Genomic DNA, 24441 nt, shown 5'->3' with positions numbered 1-24441 from the left:
TAGTGTTCACTAGAATAGTGAGCACTGCATATCAGGCCACCTTCTCACATTGGTGAGCAGCGGTTGGGATTTGAGCTTGCTGTTGTTTTACCACACGTATCCTAAGAATATCTTGCTGAAAGATCACATAAGTACTGTTAGTACATATAACTAAGCTTAGAATACTCTGAGTTCTACTGAACCAGCTGTTGCAGCTCCTCAAGGCTTAGCACACCTTGGCTGCAACTCTTAGCAAGGGATCAGTAGGTAAACACATAGTGTAGGTAGGTGCATCACTTACACCACACTAGAAACAGTATGTCAGACAAAGGAGGAAACACTGAGTCTCCCCTTGTGTCAGTTGACCCTCCACAGGTCATTCCTTCCAGATATACTGTGCTTAGCTTCCATGAGTTACGACAAGTGTGTACCTCTAGGAAGATTAAGCAAGGGGCTAACCCCACCACCTCCTTTCTGATTGGTCTCCTGGAGACTTATGATGCCAGAAAGGCTGAGAGACTTCTTAGCCCTTCTAATCCAGAAGGAGGCATGCCTCCCCTTGAGGGAACCAGAGGAGACCCTGACCTAATCCACCTCTCCATTGAGAATGAAAATGGGGAGGAGGATGAGGATGAGGATCCCTCTGGGGATGAGGCAGAAAAGGGACAGGTAGAAGTCAGCAGACTAACCAGGTCCAACTTAAGCAAACATGACAGTGGTACTGGGGGACCCCTGGGGCCACTATCAGGTCAGCTTAACATTGGGAATGGACGAGCCAGATCTCTGTCAAGAGGCTCTGGCAGATCCCTTCAAACCAATGGCTCTCACAACTCTTCTCAAAGAGGGATGACTTCCCCTCAGAGGAGAGTGTATGAAGCTAAAGAAAGGGCAGCCAATCTGAGGATTGAAAGGGAAGAACTTGCCCTGGCCAAAGAGAGGCTTGCCTTTGCTAGAGAGCAACAGTTAAGTGGGGTAGTCCCCACTGGTGGCAGCATTGTACCTAGCAATAGGGAAAGGAGTTTTGATACAAAACACCTAGGTAAGATAGTGCCCCCTTTAAACAAGGGGATGACATCCACAAATGGATTACTGCTTTGGAGAGGGCCTGCACTGTGCAAGGTGTTCCCCAGAGTCAGTGGGCAGCTATCTTGTGGCTCTCCTTTGAAGGTAAAGGTAGAGACAAGCTCCTCACTACAAGAGTGGAGGATGCTAACAATTACCAAGACTTGAAAAATACACTGGTTGAAGGGTTTGGCCTAACCACTGAGCAGTACAGGGTGCTGTTCAGGGATACCCAGAAAACTCAGTCTCAAGATTGGTCTGACTTTGTAGATTGTGCCACTAAGGCTTTTGAGGGCTGGTTGCTGGGCAGTAAGGTTACTGATTATAAAGGATTGTACAATTTGATGATGAGAGAACAAATTTTAAACAATTGTCAGAACCAGTTGTTGCATCAGCATCTTGTTGACTCAGATCTGACCTCTCCCCAAGAATTGGGAAAGAAGGCAGACAGATGGGTTAGAACAAGAGTTAAACAGAACCAGGGCCAGAATCAAGGTGGTCAGAAGAAAGCAGACCAGAAGGGTAAAGATTCTAAGGGGGAACAAAATGACCAGAAGTCTTCGACAGGTCCCCAACAACCCAAAGAGGGTGGGGTCAGGCTCCCCAGAAGAAGAAAAACCAAGAAGGCCAATCTAAAAGGTGGTGCCAATACTGCAAAAGTAAAACTCACTGGTTTAGTGAGTGCACCAAGAAAGGAGGAGGGCAGACTCCTGCCACTGCAGCCCCTAAGGCACCTGTGCCCCCTAGTACAGCCAGCAGTGGTAGTGCACCTCCCAAGGGTTTAGTAGGGTTAACCCTGGGTTCTGAGGGGTGTGACAACTTAGTTGGTACACTCACTCAGGCTGTCCTTGTCAGTACAGGGGATATGGACATGTCCCCTGACATAAGTCCCAATACTTTGGGCAAATACAGACAGACACCTTTCATTAATGGAAAAATGGCTCAGGCCTATAGGGACACTTGTGCCAGTGTCACAATGGTGACACCTAACTTTGTGGACCCTGGACAGATCATGCCAGGTACAGAATTCCTGGTGACCAATGCAAGCAATGTCACTACCAATCACAGTATGGCAATTGTAGCTTTCTCCTGGGGAGGGGTAACTGGCCAAAAGAAGGTTGTAGTTAGTTCAGACCTCCCAGTGGATTGTTTGTTGGGCAATGATTTGGAGTCATCACAATGGTCAGAAGTGGAGCAGAGGACTCACATGGAAATGTTAGGCTTGCCAGCACATGTGTTTGCTGTGACCAGGTCACAGGTCAGGAAATGCCCCACTGAACAGGTGCTGGATCCTGGAACAATGGACCAGACACCTCCCAAGAAGAAGAGCAGTAGGGTTAAGGCTGTGCCTTCCCCCTTGCCCCAGGTTGAGGATCAAGTCTCAGAGGAGGCTGACCTACAGGAATTGAGGGAAACTGAGCCCAGAGAGTTTGAACTTGATCAAGTTGAATTCTTGGGTTCAGGGGGACCCTCAAGGGAAGACCTGGGGAAGGACCAGTTAAGCTGCCCTTCTCTTGAACCCCTCAGACAGCAGGCTGCTGCTGAGGCTGCTGGGAACGCCACAGGTACCCACAAGGTATACTGGGAAGATGGACTCCTGTACACTGAGTCAAGAGACCCCAAGCCTGGCATGACCAGGAGGCTGGTTGTACCCTTGTCTCAGAGAGGTTTCCTACTTACCTTGGCCCATGAGATTCCCTTAGCAGGTCCCTTAGGCCAGACAAAGACTTGGGACAGGCTTGTCTCACACTTTCACTGGCCTCACATGAATGAGGATACCAAGGAGTTTTGTCGCTCCTGTGTCACTTGCCAAGCCAGTGGTAAGTCAGGTGGCACAACAAAGGCCCCCCTTATACCAATGCCTGTGGTGGGGGTGCCCTTTGAAAGAGTGGGGATTGACATTGTTGGTCCAATGGAACCCCAGACAGCATCAGGGCACAAGTTTATACTGGTGGTAGTGGATCATGCCACCAGGTATCCTGAAGCTATTCCACTTAGGACCACTACAGCACCTGTAGTGGCAAGGGCCCTAGTTGGAGTGTTCTCCAGAGTGGGCTTCCCTAAGGAGGTTGTCTCTGACAGAGGTGCAAACTTCATGTCAAGCTACTTAACTGCTATGTGGAAGGAGTGTGGTGTCAATTACAAATTCACTACACCCTATCATCCACAATGCAATGGGCTTGTTGAAAGGTTCAACAGGACCCTAAAAGGGATGATTCATGGACTACCTGAAAAGCTCAGGCGTAGATGGGATGTCCTGATTCCCTGCCTTCTGTTTGCTTACAGAGAGGTCCCACAAAAGGGGGTTGGCTACAGCCCTTTTGAACTTTTGTATGGGCATCCTGTGAGAGGCCCCCTGTGTCTGGTGAAGGAAGGATGGGAGAGACCTCTCAAAAAGCCTGCAACCAGCATAGTGGACTATGTACTTGGTCTCCGCTCCAGGATGGCTGAGTATATGGAGAAGGCATCTGAAAACCTTAAGGCCAGTCAAGAACTTCAAAAAGCTTGGCATGACCAAAAGGCTGTCCTGACTGTTTATCAGCCTGGACAGAAGGTGTGGGTGTTGGAGCCTGTGGCCCCAGCAGCACTCAAAGACAAATGGTCTGGGCCCCACACAATTCTTGAGCAAAAGGGAGAGGTCACCTACCTGGTGGACCTTGGAACTCCCAGGAGTCCCCACAGGGTACTCCATGTCAACAGGCTCAAAGCATATGTCGACAGGAAGGACATGAGCTTGCTCATGGCCATAGATGAGGGACAGGAGGAAGAGAGTGACCCTCTCCCAGACCTGCTCACTCAGAATCCTGATGATGGGTCAGTAGATGGTGTTGTCTTTTGTGACAGCCTCTCTGAGCATCAACAGAATGACTGTAAACAGGTTCTTCAGTCTTTCAGACATATGTTTTCTCTGACACCCAGTCAGACCAATTGGTGTACCCATGAGGTTGACACTGGTGACAGTCTGCCAGTTAAGAGTAAAATCTACAGGCAGCCTGATCATGTTAGAGACTGCATAAAAACTGAAGTGCAGAAAATGTTGGAGTTGGGAGTCATTGAACCCTCAGATAGCCCTTGGGCTAGTCCAGTAGTTCTAGTGCCAAAGCCTCACACCCAGGATGGTAAGAGAGAGATGAGGTTTTGCGTAGACTACAGGGGTCTCAATGCAGTCACTAAGACTGATGCCCACCCAATACCAAGGGCAGATGAGCTGATAGATAGATTGGCTTCTGCCAACTACTTAAGCACATTTGACTTAACAGCTGGGTATTGGCAAATCAGGTTAGCTGAGGATGCCAAGCCCAAGACAGCATTTTCAACCCCTGGTGGGCATTATCAATTTGTGGTAATGCCCTTTGGTCTGAAAAATGCACCTGCCACCTTCCAAAGGTTGGTGAATCAAGTCCTTACTGGGCTGGATGACTTCTGTGCAGCATATCTAGATGATATTGCTGTCTTTAGCTCCACCTGGGAGGATCACCTGGTCCACCTGAGGAAAGTGTTAGAGGCCCTGCAAGCAGCAGGCCTCACTATCAAGGCCACCAAGTGCCAGATAGGGCAGACACAGGTTGTATACCTGGGCCACCTTGTAGGTGGAGGCCAGGTTCAGCCACTGGAGAGCAAAATACAGTCAATCAGGGACTGGGCTCCTCCAACCACCCAGACTCAGGTTCGAGCTTTCTTGGGCCTGACTGGTTACTATAGGAAGTTTGTCAGGAACTATAGATCAATTGTGACTCCATTAAATGAACTGACAAGTAAGAAAATGCCAAAAAAAGTTCAGTGGACAGCAGGCTGTCAAAAAGCATTCGATGACCTAAAGCAGGCCATGTGCACAGCACCTATCCTTAAGAGTCCAGACTACTCCAAACCATTCATTGTCCAAACAGATGCTTCTGAGTTGGGTGTGGGAGCTGTTCTATCTCAGCTGAATTTTGATGGTCAAGACCAGCCCATTGCTTTTATAAGCAGAAGGCTGACCCCCAGAGAGAAGAATTGGTCAGCTATTGAGAGGGAGGCTTTTGCTGTGGTTTGGGCCCTGAAGAAGCTGAGGCCATACTTGTTTGGCACTCACTTCAAGATTCAGACCGACCATAAGCCCCTCTTGTGGCTAAATCAGATGAAGGGTGAAAACCCCAAACTGCTTAGGTGGTCCATTTCCCTACAGGGGATGGACTTTACAGTGGAACATAGACCTGGTACTGATCATGGCAATGCCGATGGGCTCTCCAGATATTTCCACTTAGAACAAGAAGACTCACCTGGTCAAGGTTAGCTTATTGTCCCAAAGTTTGGGGGGGGGGGGTCATGTAGGAGAGTAGGGTCTGCAATCCTATGATCACCCAGATTTTTTGCTTTTGTTTCACTGGTTTACGACTTTCTCTGGCTGTGGGCCTGCCAATCAGACCCACAGCCTGGCTGTTCTCTTTCTAAATTACCACATGTACCCTAGGTGCATTTACCAATTGGTACTGGGCCACCTTATCAGACCCTGTAACTCAGGGCATAGGTGTACCCAGGGCTGCCAGGGGCTGCAGCATGTATTATGCCACCCCTGGCTGGCCTCCTAAATTTGACACAACTGGCTGCATGACAGCTGGGGCAAAGTCGTGTAATCACCCTCTGCTGTAGGTGTAGTATACCTATACCTAACCCTAAAATGGACACACAGATTCCTATCAGTCACTCCTATGGCAGGCCTTGACAATCCTGAAGGCAGAGTGCTTGGAATCGTGTGAGATGGTGCTCTGGCATGAGCTGAGCCTGTCTGCAGCTTGCGGAACTAAGTCCTAATAGCTGTTCCATGATATCGCATACCATATACTCTTAAGTGCATTATAATCCTCGTGGTTAAATGCTAACTTTGGTATTGCTTTATCAAAACATGTCGAGTAAGGTGTCATACGAATTGGAATACTAACCCCTCGCCAATTCTGGCGACGGGGTTAGCATTCCACCCTTCTAGAGGGACACGACATGTATGTAACTGTGAACCCCGGTTAAAGTTAACTCAAGCCTCAGCTCCACAAAATGGATGCTGCCACCACAGACACGAGTCTGACCCCCTGCAGCTGGGAGTCCTTCCAGCGAGGGGAGCCTGGACAAAGAGTTTCCTGTCAGGGGCGGTGCTAGCACCGTCCCAGACATGGTTTTGTGTATCCTGGGTAGGCAGGGCTTTTCAGGAAGGTGACTGCTGAGTGGCACCCCGGTGCTCACTACGCATAGGCCGGTCTGAACCAGTTCCAGGGGCACACCAGCCCCTGGCCTGGGGGAAGTCCGGCATGGCAAAGGGGTGTAACCACCCCCCTCCTAGTCCCACCCATAGGCAGGACCTAGTCACCGGGTCAGCCCCCTTTTTTTAGTATAAAGATGGGAGCGGGCCCCCTGTTCAAATTAGATCATCTTTGGAATCAAGACACGACTTTCTGCGAAAGGACTTCAAGATTTCCTTCTTCAACATTCTCCCTTGTGGCTAAGGAGTAGTCACCCTGCATCCGCAGGCACCATCCTAAGAACACTGCGGTCTGCTGCAAGTCCTTCATCACGAATCCGACGACCCAGCTCGACGAGACCCGGCTTCCCTGGCACCTCTGACCTCTACTCACCTCTACAGCAAAGCTGAGAACCGTGAGTGCGACGAGACCTCGAGGGACCGACGATCGCCAAGACTGCACGACTTCTTTGTACCAAGCCCACCGAGTCTTCCACTGGTGAGTGCTTTGGGGTCCGAGAAGCCCCAACCCTGAGCAGCTCCAGCACCGAAGATCAGCCCTCCAGCATCTCCACGATCTGCGTGGGGCCCTTCTGCTTTTGCGTGCTCACCGCGCTGTGTGGCTACTAGCCGGCTGGCTTGTGGCCTTCTTCACGACGCCCGACGACATCACTGCTGCTGGTCTGGTTGCTCCAGACTGGCCCTTGCTTCCTTGCAACAGAGAAGCACCCCAGACCCTCCTGGTCCACTTCAGACGCCATTTTAGGTCCACCGTGTGGGCTTGAATTTGCCAAGGCTTTGTTGCCCAATCCTGGGTCCAGCGACGCCGACAGCTTCATCTTCGTGGGACAGCTCGCTCCTCCTTCCTGGTCGCCGACAACGCCTCCTGGTCCGTGAGATCTTCGAGCACAGCGTCACCCACTCACCTTGTCGAGGTGGCTACCATCCGGTGCCCTCCTGGTGCCCACTGACTACTGGCTAGTAGTCTCGAACTTGGTCCCCTCTGCTTTCAGGTGTCATCTTCCTTCGATCCAGGCTTGGATTCATCGAACTTTCTTCACTGGTCGCCTGCCAGCAACTTCTTTCTTCCAGGCTCCTGGTCCGGCAACGAGGATTCCCGACGTCTTTTGAGTCCTATGCAGCTGCAGCCCCTGGGCTAGGTAACTTCGGCATTTCGGTGCCCCAGCATAGCCTCACTATCCAAGGGTCAGGATCCACTTTCGTTTTCTCCCTACCAGGTCGGGTTCGCCCGAGAACACTAACTTTGCAATTACTAGCTACCATAGACTTTGTCCCGCATCTCGCGTGAGAGTGCACACACTGCACCCGAGTCCCCTGGGTCTCCTAGAAGTAATCTAACGATTCTATAGTCAAGTCCTAGCGATTCCAAAGGCTATTAGTACTGTACTTACCTGCTAGTAATTTCGCATTCCACTTTCAGAGTATATGGTTTTCCGTGCCCCTCGGGCATTTGTATATACTGTGCTAACTTAAGTATTTTTGTAAGAGTTTTGGTTTGTGCTTAGTACCCTGTCCTCATAAAGAGTACAGGGCTGTTGTGATTCTTAATAAATATCTGTTTATTTTCATAACACTTGTGTGGTGTCCTTTCACTTGGTGTTCAAGGGGTATATGTGATGGTATAACAGCTGGCTTAACACGCCCTCTCGAGTCTTTAGCCTTAGACTGCTCGTATCCACGCTAATAGGATAGCTGGTCTATAAGGTTGACTTACAACCAATCATCAATAAGGGTTGCTGGACTGATACATAGTGTTCACTAGAATAGTGAGCACTGCATATCAGGCCACCATCTCACATCCTGTAGCTCTTGACCCTCGTTATCACAGTGACGCGGCTGTCAGTGTCCAGGGTATTGCAATATATGCCATTATTTTTTGCACTAGACTCAGCTGCAATGTTTGCTCATGTGGCCCCTGCCTGAGGGAAGCTGTGGGTCAATGTAGAATCCAGGACATTGTCCTCCACTGGTTAGGAGAAACCCTCTGAAACGTTTGAGGCCACCTCATTGGTCATGATTGGAACTCCATTGAAGATGACCCAAATCTGCCTAGGTTGAGGAGTTCAGTCTAAGTTTATAGCAGACATCAAAGAATGTATCATGTCTAAGCGAGACCGCTCATTGGCCGACACTACCAATATTTACAGCTGTGAGTAATTTGCTGATTGGTGGACGGTGATGTTCACCTGTTAAAGAGAACTCCTCCTAGATAGCTGAGAACTTCGTGGAGTCTTGATGGATCCAGGGATCTTCTGGAATTGGTGAGCACTGAGGTTTGAATCTGCCCTAAGTAGCAGGCAAGGGGCTCTGCAATGGTCAGTGTGGTGGCATCAACTTCTCAGGTGGACATGGTTTCATGGGGTCTGGTTGTCTCTGCCTCAGGATGCAGAGTATTTGAGCATCTTTAGATCAGCAAACGAGTTCCAGATGTTCCGGGACTAGTTACCAATCTGGAGGAACAGAATGAGTAGGGGGAATGCATGTGAGAAGGCCTTGATGGCGTGGGAGGAGATGGTGGCACACCGCTACAAGCTAGGTGGTAATATTTATTGCCATAAACCATCTGTTCACAAAGTGCATCTAAATATTTTGCAATTCCCATGAATAGATGCACTAATGTGAGAAAAACACAAAAATGTTGATGACATCTGTTAAATCAGTTCTGAAAATCAATGAATTCTCCATCCCTGAGTGGTATAAAAATGACTGTAATTTCAAGTCCCTTTCATCTACTAACTGGACCTGCAGACTGCTGTAAAGTACATGGCTGGCTCGAGGGATGCATAAGACCTCTTCTGAGAGCCCCATATGGCCTGGAGCCTGAACAGTCGTTGGCTTCTCATCCCTCAACTTACAGGAGCCCGTGCTCTTCAAGGGGACCCCCGTCCACCTCTCAGCCAGCTTTCTGCTCCGGCAGGGGGCTCCTACCCTCATTAGAACACTCCACACCCAGCACCCATGTGCCGCAGTCCATGGACATGGCCTCCATGGACTGGAGAAGTGTGGCTCAATGGTTAGAGCAGCAGACCCTGATGCAGAGGTCTAGCCCAGGACCAGGGTTCAATTCCCCGCCTCGGCGGGTCTTGGGCTCAAAATTCCACGGACCTGATAATTCTCGCCTCGGTGCCTATTCCAATCATGGAGTCCCACTCTGCAACTCTGGGCAATAGCTTGCTTCATCTCCACAACGGCCCCCACAACGCTAAGGATGCCTGGCCTCCACCTTGGGGGTGGCCAGGAGTGGTCATTTCACAGGGAACAGCCAGGAAGGGTTCCACAGCGGTATACGTTACAGCACAAGGACACCCCAGTTGGGGTATTAGTGCGCTTTACAAGTACAAATTACATTACATTACATGAAAGCCAGCAGAGACATTCCAGTCAATGTAACTGGTTGGCCTAAATACTGGGCCCTGTGATAGAAGAGGGTGGCCAGCAGGGGCATTATTTCTCAGACACTGCATTTTTTTCATGGTCACACGTTTGAACTGATCGGCTGCCCTGTTCATACATGACGAGGCGGAAAACAGAGTAGACCGTCATATGGCTTCACAGGCTACTAGCATGTTTTATCCTTTTCTGGGGGGATTTTTTTTCTTTTAGAAATAGTTCCTGGTTGAATGTGGGGCCACACATACACTTTTTCACCAGGGCTCTGCAGAAACATCAGCGATGTCTGCAGGTTAGAAGATCAGCTAAGGTGAAGTGTCTGCACCCTTAGGAAGGCCAGACATGTTTTAGCGGATTAATCACACTAAACATTGAACTGTAAAAACTAAATCCGATTTCATTTTTACCAGAGGATCCTCCAAACTGTGTTAAATGTATGTTTATTATGTTTTCACGCAGGGCCCGATTCACAGAACTAACATGAGACAAAATCCTAAACTTACTACCAATTTGGTATTCACAGAAGACAACTTACTCATTGATGAGTAAGTACCTTCTGTGAATACCAAAATGAGTAACTTACTCATTTTAAGTAACTTACTCATTTTGAGTAACTTACTCATTTGGTATTCACAGAAGTCACTTACACATTGATGAGTAAGTGCCTTCTGTGAATACCAAAATGGTAGTAGGTTTACGATTTTGTCTTAAGTTAGTTCTGTGAATCGGGCCCTATGTGTAGACCTGCAACCTGTCTTAAATAGGTTCCAAAGGCACAGGTCAACTCTTTGTTAAATCTATATGCACAACCTGTGTTAAATGCATATCTCTTCTCTGTATTGAATATTTCCAGCATGTCTTCTCTCTATTAAATGTGCATTTCCACCCTGTGCTGTTCTGTGAGTGCTGATGACCTCTGGCTCAAGAACCTCTTTCTCCTCTTCCAGGGTTCCGGGTTCTAGCATCGGCTTCTCACTACTGGCCGTTGGAGTTGGTGGACGGGATACAGGAGATACCGGACTCGGAAAGAGCAGGCCAAGGCAAACGCAGTGTTGGAAGTATGTGTGGATGGGAGAAGTGGGGGGCTTGGGCCCGGAGCCCCCAGTACAAGTGAACCTGGGCAAGGGAAAAGGGGTCTGACAACACTGGCACAGAATATCCAGACAGGGAATCAAGGGGCCTGACTGCCCTGGCACAGAACATCCATGCAGGGAATCAAGGGGCCTGACAGCCCTGGCACAGAACATCCATGCAGGGAATCAAGGGGTCTGACAACCCTGGCACAGAATACCATGTAGAGAATCAAGGGGCCTGACAGCCCTGGTACAAAACATCCATGAAGGGAATCAAGGGGCCTGACAACCCTGGCACAAAACATCCATGAAGGGAATCAAGGGGCCTGACTGCCCTGGCACAGAACATCCATGAAGGGAATCAAGGGGCCTGACAGCCCTGGCACAAAACATCCATGAAGGGAATCAAGGGGCCTGACAGCCCTGGCACAAAACATCCATGAAGGGAATCAAGGGGCCTGACAGCCCTGGCACAAAACATCCATGAAGGGAATCAAGGGGCCTGTCTGCCCTGGCACAGAACATCCATGAAGGGAATGTAGGGGTCTGACAGCCCTTGCACAACATATCCATGCAGGGAATCAGGGGCCTGACTGCCCTGGCACAGAAAAGCTATGCAGGGAATCAGGGGCCTGACTGCCCTGGCACAGAAAAGCTATGCAGGGAATCAGGGGCCTGACTGCCCTGGCACAGAACATCCATGCAAGGAATCAAGGGGACTGACAGCCCTGGGACAGAACATCCAGACAGGCAATCAAGGGGCCTGACTGCCCTGGCACAACACATCCATGCAGGGAATGAAGGGGCCCGACAGACCTGGCACAACACATCCATGCAGGGAATGAAGGGGCCTGACTGCTCTGGCCAACATATCCATGCAGGGAATCAGGGGCCTGAATGCCCTGGCACAGAACATCCATGCAGGGAATGAAGGGGCCCGACAGCCCTTGCACAACACATCCATGCAGGGAATCAGGGGCCTGACTGCCCTGGCACAGAAAAGCTATGCAGGGAATCAGGGGCCTGACTGCCCTGGCACAGAACATCCATGCAAGGAATCAAGTGGTCTGAGAGCCCTGGCACAGAACATCCATGCTGGTAATCAAGGGACCTGACAGCCCTGGCACAGAACACTTTGACTGGGAAACAAGGGTCCTGTCAGCCATCGCACCCAACACCAAAGAGTAGAAGCAAGAGGCATCTCAGCCCACTCACTGCACACCTAGGGCTAGATGTAGGTGGCTAAATACCGGTCGGTAACGCCGAAATTCGGAACATTTCAGCGTTACCAACCAGTATTTTGCCATGTGCAATGTAGGTGACTTTCAAGTGCTTTTTTCAAAGTGCCATGTGGCACACATCCATGCCCTTAGGGCATGTATGCGCGCTACTTGTGCACAGATGCACATTTCAGGGGTGCAACAGGGTGTCCTTTGGAGACCCTGGCACCCTTGAAATACCTCCTGCTATTAACGATTCGGTAATACCGAATCGTTAATAGTGTATCTCTTCCCATTCATTCCTATCGGCCTCCTGGCTCATAGGAATGAATGGCTACGTATTCCTTAATAACGAATCGGAATTACTGATTCGTTATTAAAGAATATTAAGTAATGGCTAATATTTTAGCGATTCCTACCAACATTCCATTTACTGAGTCCTTAATAGCGATTCTGTAAACATCGCTATTAAGGAATCGGTAAATGGAAGTTACCTACATCTGGCCCCTAGTCAGGGAAGAAGTGGAAGGCTGCATGGCAGAGGCCCCAACCCAAGCACTTCAAGCCAAGGCAGGAAAGCAAGGGATCTGACAACTCTTGCCCTACACACCTAGGAAGGGAATCAAGGCGTCTGTTCGAGCTGTCACACTCTCTTTCTCTGGCCTGCTCAGAGGCACTGAAGCATCCTTCTTTGGCACGGGTGCAGCTCCCTATCTTTGCCTCCCTTCTCTGGTACTCGTGCTTCTCCATCTCGGATATGTCTCTCTAGAGCTGATGCCGCCATCTAGCCCTGACATCTCTCTTTAGCTCTGAAACTCCTGCCTAGCTCTGCCAAACTTATCTAGTTCTGGATCTCCACAGGATAGCAGACACTACTCTCTAGCACTGGGGTGGTGGACACTCCTCTCTGACACTGCTGCTCCATAGGACAGCGGACATTGCTCTCTTGCACTGGTGTCCCATCGGACAGCAGATACTGCTCTCTAACACTGGAGCTCCGCAGGACAGCAGATACTACTCTCTAGCACTGGTGTGGGGGACACACCAGTGTTCCATAGGATAGCAAACACTGCTCTCTGGCACTGGTGATCCATCAATAGAACACATTTCCTTCCACAAACAAAACACATAAAATGCTCAAGTGCCCTGCAGCAAGCCAACAATTCCTTGTCACTCACATAAAACATTGTTTCACTGTCCCATAGGTCCCTGGAAGCAAATCCCACTGTTTTCTCTACTTCGTGAGCTACTTGAGACAAAGTTGCCCCAAAGTCACTGTTGCTTGCATCGACTGTACTTATACACTGACTTGTAGGACCATATGGTGCTAAAGTTCCACACCATGTTCTGAAATCACATGACTTGAATATTCTATGCTTGGTTTGGCAAACTCATACTTCTGCAAGTTGGCATCAATACCTGCCTGTTCCAGTCTTTCTAACACTGCCTGCATTGTTTTATCATGCTCCTGAATGCTTCTGGCCGCTATAAGGATATCATCTTGGAATGCAACCACCCTCTGATCCCTTTTTAAAACTGATTTCATGATACGTTGGAACACTGAAGCGCGGATGCCAAACCTAAGGGCATCCTTTTGAACTTAGACAACCTAAAGGAGAAATAAAAGCAGTAAGATGGCTGCAGGATTGTTCTAATTTACCAAGCGGTATGCAGATGCCAAATTGATCTTGTTGAAAATATTTGCTTCTGAAAAACTTGCCCGAATATCATCAATGCGTGGCAAAGGATGACAATCCACCCAATATTTTCTGTTCAAACTTCGTAGATCAATGCAGACGCTTCAATCCCCTGTTTTCTTACTGGTAATGAATAATGGAGATAACCATAGCGAATATTCTTTAGGTTTGATCACTCCTTCGATGCACATTGTTTTGAGAATGTTTGCCAAATTCTCTCTAATGCTAAATGGCACATTTATCAGTTAGTATTTGGTTGGTACCACATAATAATGAACCTTTATTTTGTGCTGAAAACTCTTAATTCTTCCCAAATTCCCATCAAAAATGTTTGAAAATGTAGCGATCTGTCCATTGTTAAGGACTACATCATTTTCCCTTATTAGCAAAACTTGGTCTTTCATTCCTGGTCTCAAAGTGATACCAACCCAAAATATTGAGTACTTTCCTCACAACATAGATCTTGTCGGAAACAATCATGCCCTTGAATTATAATGTTCTCTCAAAATACCCAACCAAATCTATTTTCTTTCCATCATATGATAAGGCACATCTGTCAGGTGCTTTTAGTTCTTAGTCTTCACATTTACTCTTGAACAACGTCTCTAGGATAAAAGTCATCTTTGCACCAGAATCTACTAGCAATTCTAAGACTTTACCATCCATGCATACCTTTGTGTAAGGGTCAATGTATTCAGACTCATCGTCTTCCCTTACACCAACACTAAATCTTTGGTCTTTTCCAGTGCATCCAACATGTCATTCTTAATTTAACACTCAAACAAAGCATTCATCCTGTTTCTTTTGGATTGACACATTTTGGCAAAATGGCCAATTCTCCCACAATTTTTGCAAGAGGCAACCTTGGTGGAACAAGGACACCCCATGTGGGGATGTGGAGGAAACCTGCATCTAAAAGAGCCTGAAACAATGGATATTTATCTCCTTAGATAAAATCATACTTCTTCTTTTGAGATGCTGCTTTAGCATTGCTTCGATCATTTGCACTATTGTCAAAAACTGCATGCACCCCAACACTCTCGGTGTTAGCCAATTCGCTGGATGCTTTGTGAGAAACCTCAATGCTTATATGATATCAATAGTTTCAATCAAGAATGAGTTATTTAATGTAAGCAACTTTTCCTGTACTTTTTTCCCCAACATCACACTACTATTTGGTCTCTGATTAACTGGCTGGTGAAATCCTCAAATTCAGTCAGCAGCTAAAATGCGTAAAACTGCTACATATTGGTCTATTGACTCCTCTGAGTGCTGCCCTTGAGGAAAGAATTTGTCTGTTAATGATCAAACTTGGTTGAACATCAAATTGTTTTTCCAATTTTTTTATTTGCCTCCTGATATTCGTCCAGTTCATCCTCTTCATGTGATCCACTTTCCATACTAAATGATAACCTTCTCTCTTAATGTTAGTGTCTTGATGTTAGTGTGCCCATCACTGACATGCAGCATGCCTTCAATAACTTGCCCCTACTTTGTATATTTATATGCCAAGGCAACGCAAAGAGATAAACAAAACAAACACCAAACTAGAAGTTCTAAACGCAAGAACAGGAGATGGACGCGTGGACCTTCGCGTTCCGAAAAATGACATGCAGGTTCTGAGGACCTTGCGTGCCGAGCTCAACTGAAAAAGAGTTTTGCCCAAAGTCTTTTGCTTGATTTTCAGATGCGCTCAAACCTGAGATGCTCGTACGACCAAAGGATCGCCACAGCTCTCGATGACACAGTGTGACCGAGTTGGGAGTGTTGGGAGTCATGCGATTGATGTGACTCAACAAATTGGTTGAATCTGGATCCAAGCGGGCAGTCTTCTTCCAGTATGTGTGCGTGGGTTCATCAGAAAGACAGCTCTTTGCCAAATTGTTGAAGTGGAGAATCCTCACATAACACTGGAAGCTTCCAGCTCTGTGTTTATTCAGCCTAGCAGCACCAGGAGACAACTATCATCTTGCCTTGAACACAAACATTCTACAAAGGAGCACAGAACTCTCCATGATCTTGCATCATACAGTGCACTGCACGAGGCAGGAGTCATTCAGAGCATTACATGAAATACACATCACCACACCATCCTTATCTCTGGTAGTAGAGTGTCATTGACACTAATGGAAGCCAGAAAGCTGGGCCTCAGACCCTGCACTGCCAGTAAACACACCTAGAAATGAGGTGCAGTGGGCCCTTCACCCCACTGCCCCCGGGCACCGGTGCCACTACACCTGCTGTACAATTGATAGCTGCATCCATGGGCACCCACCCTACCACAAGAACCTCTCCTTCTCTGTATCACCATCCGTACCTCTGCACACCTCCTGATCTCTGTTCTGCTCCACATTTCATGAACTTCTACCTATCTCTAACACCCGTTTTACCATTGGTCCCTGAACTCTGGAATGCCTCCTGCCTCCTGCATCCCTCCCTACCTCTGGTGGCAAACGCTAGCTTTGACCTCTGCACCACCTCTGGCCCACCTCCATATCTCTGATACCCTCAGTACATCTGGCACCATCTGTACCACTTGCAGCACTCCCTTTCTTCTGAGATTCTCCCTACTTCTGGCACCTCTACTTACCTCTGACCCAGCTTCTATACCTCTGGGACCCATCCCTGTCACTTGCACTGCCATATCTTCTATAACGATCCCTACCTCTGGTACCCCTCCATAACCCTGGCACCTCTCCCTTCCTCCTATCTTCTGCACCCCTTCCTAGCTCTGGCATCAATCTCTGGCACCTCACCCTATCTCTTGAATAATTCCTAGCTCTGGCACCAATCTCTACCCATGGCACTGCTCTCTACCTCTGGCACTGCTCTCTACCTCTGGCACTGCTCCCTACCTCTGACACTGCTCCCAAGCTCTGGCACTGCTCCCAAGCTCTAGCACTGCTCAGTGCCTCTGGCACTGCTCTCTACCTCTGGCACTGCTCTCTACCTCTGGCACTGCTCCCTACCTCTGACACTGCTCCCAAGCTCTGGCACTGCTCCCAAGCTCTAGCACTGCTCAGTGCCTCTGGCACTGCTCACTGGCTCTGGCACCACTTCCTACCTGTGGCACCGCTCCCTACCTCTGGCAGTGTTTCCAAGCTCTTGCACGGCTCCCTACCTTTGGCACTGCTCCCTACTTCTGGCACCACTCCCTACTTCTGGCACCGCTCCCTACCTCTGGCACTGCTCCCTAGCTCTGGCACCGCTCCCTACCTCTGGCACTACTCCCAAGCTCTGGCACCGCTCCGTAGCTCTGGCACTGCTCCCTACTTTTGGCACCACTCCCTACTTCTGGAACCGTTTCCTACCACTGGCACGGCTCCCAAGCTCAGGCACCGCTCCCTACCTCTGGCACCGCTGCCTAGCTCTGGGACTCACTCCCTGACTCTGGCTCTCATCCCTACCTCTGGCACCACTCCTTCCCACTGGCCTCATTCCCCACCTCTGGCACTCATCCCTACTTCTGGCACTGCTCCCTACCTCTGGCACTGCTCCCTACCTCTGGCGCTGCTCCCTACCTCTGGCACCGCTCCCTACCTCTGGAACTGCTACCTACCTCTGGCACTGCTCTTTACCTTTGACACCGCTCCCTAGCTCTGGCACCGCTCCCTACCTCTGGCACTACTCCCTACCTCTGGCACCGCTCCCTACCTCTGTCACTGCTCCCTACCTCTGGCACTGCTCCCTACCTCTGGCACTGCTCCATACCTCTGGCACTGCTCCCTACTTCTGGCGCCGCTCCCTACCTCTGGCACCGCTCCCTACCTCTGTCACTGCTCCTTACCTCTGGCACCGCTCCCTACCTCTGGCACCGCTCCCTACCTCTGTCACTGCTCCTTACCTCTGGCACCGCTCCCTACCTCTGGCACTGCTCCCTACCTCTGGCACTGCTCCTTACCTCTGACACTGCTCCCTACCTCTGTCACTGTTCCCTACCTCTGACACTGCTCCCTACCTCTGTCACTGCTCCCTACCTCTGTTACTGCTCCTTACCTCTGGCAACGCTCCCTACCTCTGGCACTGCTCCCTACCTCTGGCACTGCTCCCTACCTCTGGCACTGCTCCTTACCTCTGACACTGCTCCCTACCTCTGTCACTGTTCCCTACCTCTGGCGCCGCTCCCTACCTCTGTCACTGCTCCTTACCTCTGGCACCGCTCCCTACCTCTGGCACTGCTCCCTACCTCTGGCACTGCTCCTTACCTCTGCCGCTGCTCACTACCTCTGGCACCTCTCCTTACCTCTGTCGCTGCTCCCTACCTCTGGCACTGCTCCTTACCTCTGGCACCGCTCCCTACCTCTGGCACTGCTCCCTACCTCTGGAACTGCTCCTTACCTCTTGCACTGCTCCCTACCTCTGTCACTGCTCCCTACCTTTGGCGCTGCTCCCTACCTCTGTCACTGCTCCCTACCTTTGGTGCCGCTCCCTACCTCTGTCATTGCTCCCTAGTTCTGGCACCGCTCCCTACCTCTGGTGCCGCTCCCTACCTCTGGCACTGCTCCCTACCTCTGGTGCCGCTCCCTACCTCTTTCCCTGCTCCTTACCTCTGACACTGCTCCCTACCTCTGGCACTGCTCCCTACCTCTGGTGCCGCTCCCTACCTCTTTCCCTGCTCCTTACCTCTGACACTGCTCCCTAGCTCTGACACCGCTGCTTAACTCTGAAACCGCTGCTTACCTCCCTCTCCCTTCCTACCTCTACCTTCCTACCTCTTCGTTCTCTCTCTACCTCTCCATTCCCTCCATACCTCTCCATTCCCTCCCTACCTCTCCCTTCCCTCCCTACCTCTCCACTCTCTCCCTACCTCTCCCTTCCCTCCCTACCTCTCCATTCTCTCCCTACCTCTCCCTTCCCTCCCTACTTCTCCATTCTCTCCCTACCTCTCCATTCCCTCCATACCTCTCCATTCCCTCCCTACCTCTCCCTTCCCTCCCTACCTCTCCATTCTCTCCCTACCTCTCCATTCCCTCCCTACCTCTCCCTTCCCTCCCTACCTCTCCATTCTCTCCCTACCTCTCCATTCCCTCCATACCTCTCCATTCCCTCCCTACCTCTCCCTTCCCTCCCTACCTCTCCATTCTCTCCCTACCTCTCCATTCCCTCCCTACCTCTCCATTCTCTCCCTACCTCTCCCTTCCCTCCCTACCTCTCCCTTCCCTCCCTACCTCTCCATTCTCTCCCTACCTCTCCATTCCCTCCATACCTCTCCCTTTCCTCCCTACCTCTCCATTCTCTCCCTACCTCTCCATTCCCTCCATACCTCTCCATTCCCTCCCTACCTCTCCCTTCCCACCCCACCTCTCCATTCTCTCCCTACCTCTCCCTTCCCTCCCTACCTCTCCATTCTCTCCCTACCTCTCCATTCCCTCCCTACCTCTCCATTCTCTCCCTACCTCTCCCTTCCCTCCCTACCTCTCCCTTCCCTCCCTACCTCTCCATTCTCTCCCTACCTCTCCATTCCCTCCATACCTCTCCCTTCCCTCCCTACCTCTCCCTTCCCTCCCTACCTCTCCATTCTCTCCCTACCTCTCTATTCCCTCCATACCTCTCCATTCCCTCCCTACCTCTCCCTTCCCTCCCTACCTCTCCATTCTCTCCCTACCTCTCCCTTCCCTCCCTACCTCTCCATTCTCTCCCTACCTCTCCATTCCCGCCATACCTCTCCCTTCCCTCCCTACCTCTTCCTTCCCTCCCTACCTCTCCATTCTCTCCCTACCTCTCCATTCCCTCCATACCTCTCCATTCCCTCCCTACCTCTCCCTTCCCTCCCTACCTCTCCATTCTCTCCCTACCTCTCCCTTCCCTCCCTACCTCTTCATTCTCTCCCTACCTCTCCATTCCCTCCATACCTCTCCCTTCCCTCCCTACCTCTCCCTTCCCTCCCTACCTCTCCATTCTCTCCCTACCTCTCCATTCCCTCCATACCTCTCCATTCCCTCCCTACCTCTCCCTTCCCTCCCTACCTCTCCATTCTCTCCCTACCTCTCCCTTCCCTCCCTACCTCTCCATTCTCTCCCTACCTCTCCCTTCCCTCCATACCTCTCCATTCCCTCCCTACCTCTCCCTTCCCTTCCTACCTCTCCATTCTCTCCCTACCTCTCCCTTCCCTCCCTACCTCTCCCTTCCCTCCCTACCTCTCCATTCTCTCCCTACCTCTCCATTCCCTCCATACCTCTCCATTCCCTCCCTACCTCTCCCTTCCCTCCCTACCTCTCCATTCTCTCCCTACCTCTCCCTTCCCTCCCTACCTCTCCATTCTCTCCCTACCTCTCCATTCCCTCCATACCTCTCCATTCCCTCCCTACCTCTCCCTTCCCTCCCTACCTCTCCATTCTCTCCCTACCTCTCCATTCCCTCCATACCTCTCCATTCCCTCCCTACCTCTCCCTTCCCTCCCTACCTCTCCCTTCCCTCCCTACCTCTCCCTTCCCTCCCTACCTCTCCATTCTCTCCCTACCTCTCCATTCCCTCCATACCTCTCCATTCCCTCCCTACCTCTCCCTTCCCTCCCTACCTCTCCATTCTCTCCCTACCTCTCCCTTCCCCCCCTACCTCTCCCTTCCCTCCCTACCTCTCCATTCTCTCCCTACCTCTCCATTCCCTCCATACCTCTCCATTCCCTCTCTACCTCTCCCTTCCCTCCCTACCTCTCCATTCTCTCCCTTCCCTCCCTACCTCTCCATTCTCTCCCTACCTCTCCATTCCCTCCATACCTCTCCATTCCCTCCCTACCTCTCCCTTCCCTCCCTACCTCTCCATTCTCTCCCTACCTCTCCCTTCCCTCCTACCTCTCCATTCTCTCCCTACCTCACCCTTCCCTCCATACCTCTCCATTCCCTCCCTACCTCTCCCTTCCCTCCCTACCTCTCCCTTCCCTCCCTACCTCTCCATTCTCTCCCTACCTCTCCATTCCCTCCATACCTCTCCATTCCCTCTCTACCTCTCCCTTCCCTCCCTACCTCTCCATTCTCTCCCTACCTCTCCCTTCCCTCCCTACCTCTCCATTCTCTCCCTACCTCTCCATTCCCTCCATACCTCTCCATTCCCTCCCTACCTCTCCCTTCCCTCCCTACCTCTTCATTCTCTCCCTACCTCTCCCTTCCCTCCCTACCTCTCCCTTCCCTCCCTACCTCTCCATTCTCTCCCTACCTCTCCATTCCCTCCATACCTCTCCATTCCCTCCCACCTCTCCCTTCCCTCCCTACCTCTCCATTCTCTCCCTACCTCTCCCTTCCCTCCCTACCTCTCCCTTCCCTCCCTACCTCTCCCTTCCTTCCCTACCTCTCCATTCTCTCCCTACCTCTCCATTCCCTCCATACCTCTCCATTCCCTCCCTACCTCTCCCTTCCCTCCCTACCTCTCCCTTCCCTCCCTACCTCTCCATTCTCTCCCTACCTCTCCATTCCCTCCATACCTCTCCATTCCCTCCCTACCTCTCCCTTCCCTCCCTACCTCTCCATTCTCTCCCTACCTCTCCATTCCCTCCATACCTCTCCATTCCCTCCCTACCTCTCCCTTCCCTCCCTACCTCTCCCTTCCCTCCCTACCTCTCCCTTCCCTCCCTACCTCTCCATTCTCTCCCTACCTCTCCATTCCCTCCATACCTCTCCATTCCCTCCCTACCTCTCCCTTCCCTCCCTATCATTTTTGTGATTTACAACAACCTTTCTTTGTTTCTTTGGCTCTTTTTTTCTCTTTTCTTTTTCACTCTCTGTTCCTGGGATGAACTATCTTCTCCGTTCGACCCTCTCTTTTCATCTCGCTCTTTGTTTTTCTTTCTCCCTCTCCCAACTTTGCCCCAAACTTTGTAAGTTCCCAGATGCAACACTTGCTTTCGTCAGGTGTTTTGGGGTCTCTGATGTTCTCACAGACTTACAGGTATTCTGCCACCTTTTCTGTCGCTTCTGGTTCTTCCAGCAGAGGGAGTGGGTATTGTGTTCATCCTTCAGTTTTGTGACGTCAGTTCCGGTTCCTTTCCTTATGTATTGTCCATCTTTATGCTATTTTTCCCCTGGCTCCCGCTCCAGGTCAAAAGGTCGACATGTTCTGTGTGTCGTCCTTCTTTGCTTTCTAGCAGCTGGTCGCTCATCCTGTCTGTAGTTGGGGTTTTTCACAGTGAGCACTTTTTCTGCTGCTCTGCAGGGCATGTTTTGTAACAGTCAGAGTTGTGTGTTTTCCGTGTCTGATGAGTTTCCCAGTGGGTTTCATGTTTTGATTCGGTAGATCCAAGTGAGGTGTTTTGCAGCGTCTTCTGTTTTTGGGGTTGGCCATCTCTCCTTCTGCGTGGCAGGAGTCTTTTTCCAAGGTGGTTTGAAGGTCGTCTTCTAGAGTTTGTAGCATTTCCTATTGTAAACATTTCTTTACTCATCTCTCGAGGGGCATCAGAGATGCAACAGTCTATGTTTTCTTATATTGTGGCATCTTATCTCTGCTGGGCAGGCATTGGTGGGAGCCTCCCCCTCCCCCCATCCCCTCCCATCTCCTCAGTGCCTCCTCGGAGAACACGTGCCTGCTCTTGTGTAGTCTTTGTTGGTGTAAGTCTTCCCAGCAGATGGATTTCTTTAGCACAGAAGGTCTGTGTGACCTTCTTTTGGTGCCATATTCTGACTCGGGGATGCTCTCCAGTCTGTTGAATGGTATTTCCAGATGGATGTATTCGTGTGATTTGATCGTCTGCCTTTCTTTATTGTAAACTGGTGTTGGTTGGTGAGTGTGTCCTGTACCATCAGCTAGTTTTAGTGTTGCCTCTTTCAGACATCTTAGGTGGCAGTCAACATCTGGTATGTTCAGGCTTTGTGCACACATTGCTCTGGTGGGACCACAGCTGACCGCAGCCTCTCTTTCTGGTACCCTGGCATTCTGACATTAATCCCTTCTTCCTTTGGTTCTCTATAATAGTTGAATATTTTTTATAGTGCCCCCTAGAGGTCAGACCAGTCAACTTTGAACCAATCTTTTTATTTTTGCTTCTTTTTGATTGTCAGCTTTCTTTGTGAAGTTTGTTATTTTCATAAAGGCTCATTTTATCCCTGCTGCATTTTGATTTCATTGGCTCAGTAACTGTTCCTGTTGTCTTTCTGTGAGTAGTGTCCTAAATCTTTGTCCTCTTTAGTTTAGGTCGAGCCTGGGCAGTGCATGCATTGCTCTGCGAGGCTTGCTGTATTCAGGTGGGGGCTTGAAGCTCCGCCCACTCTCCGCTTATATTTATTTTTCATTGGATTGTGTGTCCACTGTGAACTGTGGCTGTTCATTGGTCAAAAGGCTTAGTAGTCCCTCCTTAGTACCGCCTTGTCTCATTTTGTAACCTCCATTGCTACACCCTCTGTTACGTGTGTCGTTACTTGGTAGGCTTTAATTACAGCCTCCAAGCACCATTTTCTCAAACAGCGTTGCAGTCAGGACACGCTCCTCCTAACGCTTTTTAACATTTTATTAGTAAGGCTGCTGGCATTTGCAATGCAAAAGGTCTTGCATTTTCGAGGGTTTAAGCTGTTGGCTTTGTAAATGACAATGCCTTTTATTTATCTGTTTTAAAAACAACACATAAATAAAAGGCATTGTTATTAACAATGCTGATAGTTCAAACTCTTTTAAATGGTAGACCTATTACATTGCAAATGCTTGTTTCATTTGTATTTAGTTTGGAGTTTTTGTGGTGGATTTTTGATGTTTAGGGCCTGTATTTTCTCTAGTGCATTTGTCAAGGTGTAGGTGTAGGACTCCTAACTTCTGTGAATACAGAATGAGTAAGTGCCTTCTGTGAATACCAAAATGGTAGTAAGTTTAGGATTTTGTCTTAAGGTAGTTCTGTGAATCGGGCCCCAAGTGTTTGCATGTTCTTTGTGGTTGTTTGTTTTGCGGTTTGGGATTGTCTTTCTTTATTGGTGGTGTTAGGGTGGTTTGTATTGTTTTACAGGATGCATTATTATCCGTTAGTAAGGACATATTTCATTGTGTTGCCTTTGCTCGCAGTAAGCTCACTCCATATTAGTAGGTTCCCTTCGGTTTGGAGAAAAGATTCATTCAGCCACTCGGATGTAAAATCTGCAGACATATCTGCTTGTTGGCATAGCAACACATTAACAATTTCAATCTATTTGTGGCTCTTGTCTGTTTTTGCTGGTGTTATGTGACAGGTTATCTCACTTTTGCACCTCATTACCTTGCTTATTTACATTTGTAGTTTATCAGGGTTACTAATTTCTACCTCCAAGTCTTAACTTGACTCCCCAATTTCTGTCATGTTGTTATTCAAAGGTCAAGACACTTTGTACTGCAGATGCTCCTGTGGGTGTTTCTTTTTGGCCATTGCTACAGGCACATGTTTGTTTTTCTGGGTCGCCAGAGTTGCAACTTCATGAGTCTGTAGGTGGTGATACCAGGGCGACTGAAGATCTCCTTTAGTTCTTGTGTATCTTTGTGGTTGATTCTCTCGCGACCCTCATGCTGGTTGTATCCCTATGCCTGCCCTCTCGCGACCCCTTATGCTGGTTGTATCCCTCTGCCTGCACTCTTGCGACCCCCCATGCTGGTTGTATCCCTCTGCCTGCCCTCTCGCGACCCCTTATGCTGGTTGTATCCCTCTGCCTGCCCTCTCGCGGCCCCCATGCTAGTTGTATCCCTCTGCCTGCCCTCTTGCGACCCCCATGCTGGTTGTATCCCTCTGCCTGCCCTCTCGCGACCCCCATGCTGGTTGCATCTCTCTGCCTGCCCTCTCGCGACCCCTATGCTGGTTGTATCCCTCTGCCTGCCCTCTCGCGACCCCCATGCCGGCTGTATCCCTCTGC

General features: G+C 49.9%; 1 protein-coding gene across 1 annotated transcript in view; it reads left to right on the top strand.

The window, feature by feature from the left end:
- LOC147665042 (adhesion G protein-coupled receptor D1-like) overlaps positions 1 to 24441 on the top strand; it is a 200240-nt gene that overhangs the window by 69363 nt on the left and 106436 nt on the right. Inside the window, exon 3 of the mRNA XM_086949798.1 lies at positions 10609 to 10719. Within this exon, the coding sequence (XP_086805924.1) occupies positions 10609 to 10719 (111 nt within the window). The remainder of the gene's footprint in view (positions 1 to 10608; positions 10720 to 24441) is intronic.

This window comes from Lissotriton vulgaris, unplaced genomic scaffold, assembly GCF_964263255.1.
Source record: "Lissotriton vulgaris unplaced genomic scaffold, aLisVul1.2 SCAFFOLD_3308, whole genome shotgun sequence".
In the NCBI taxonomy this organism is placed as follows: Eukaryota; Metazoa; Chordata; class Amphibia; order Caudata; family Salamandridae; genus Lissotriton; species Lissotriton vulgaris.
The sequence above is the reverse complement of the archived record's forward strand: the minus strand, read 5'-3'. Positions and strand labels throughout refer to the sequence as shown.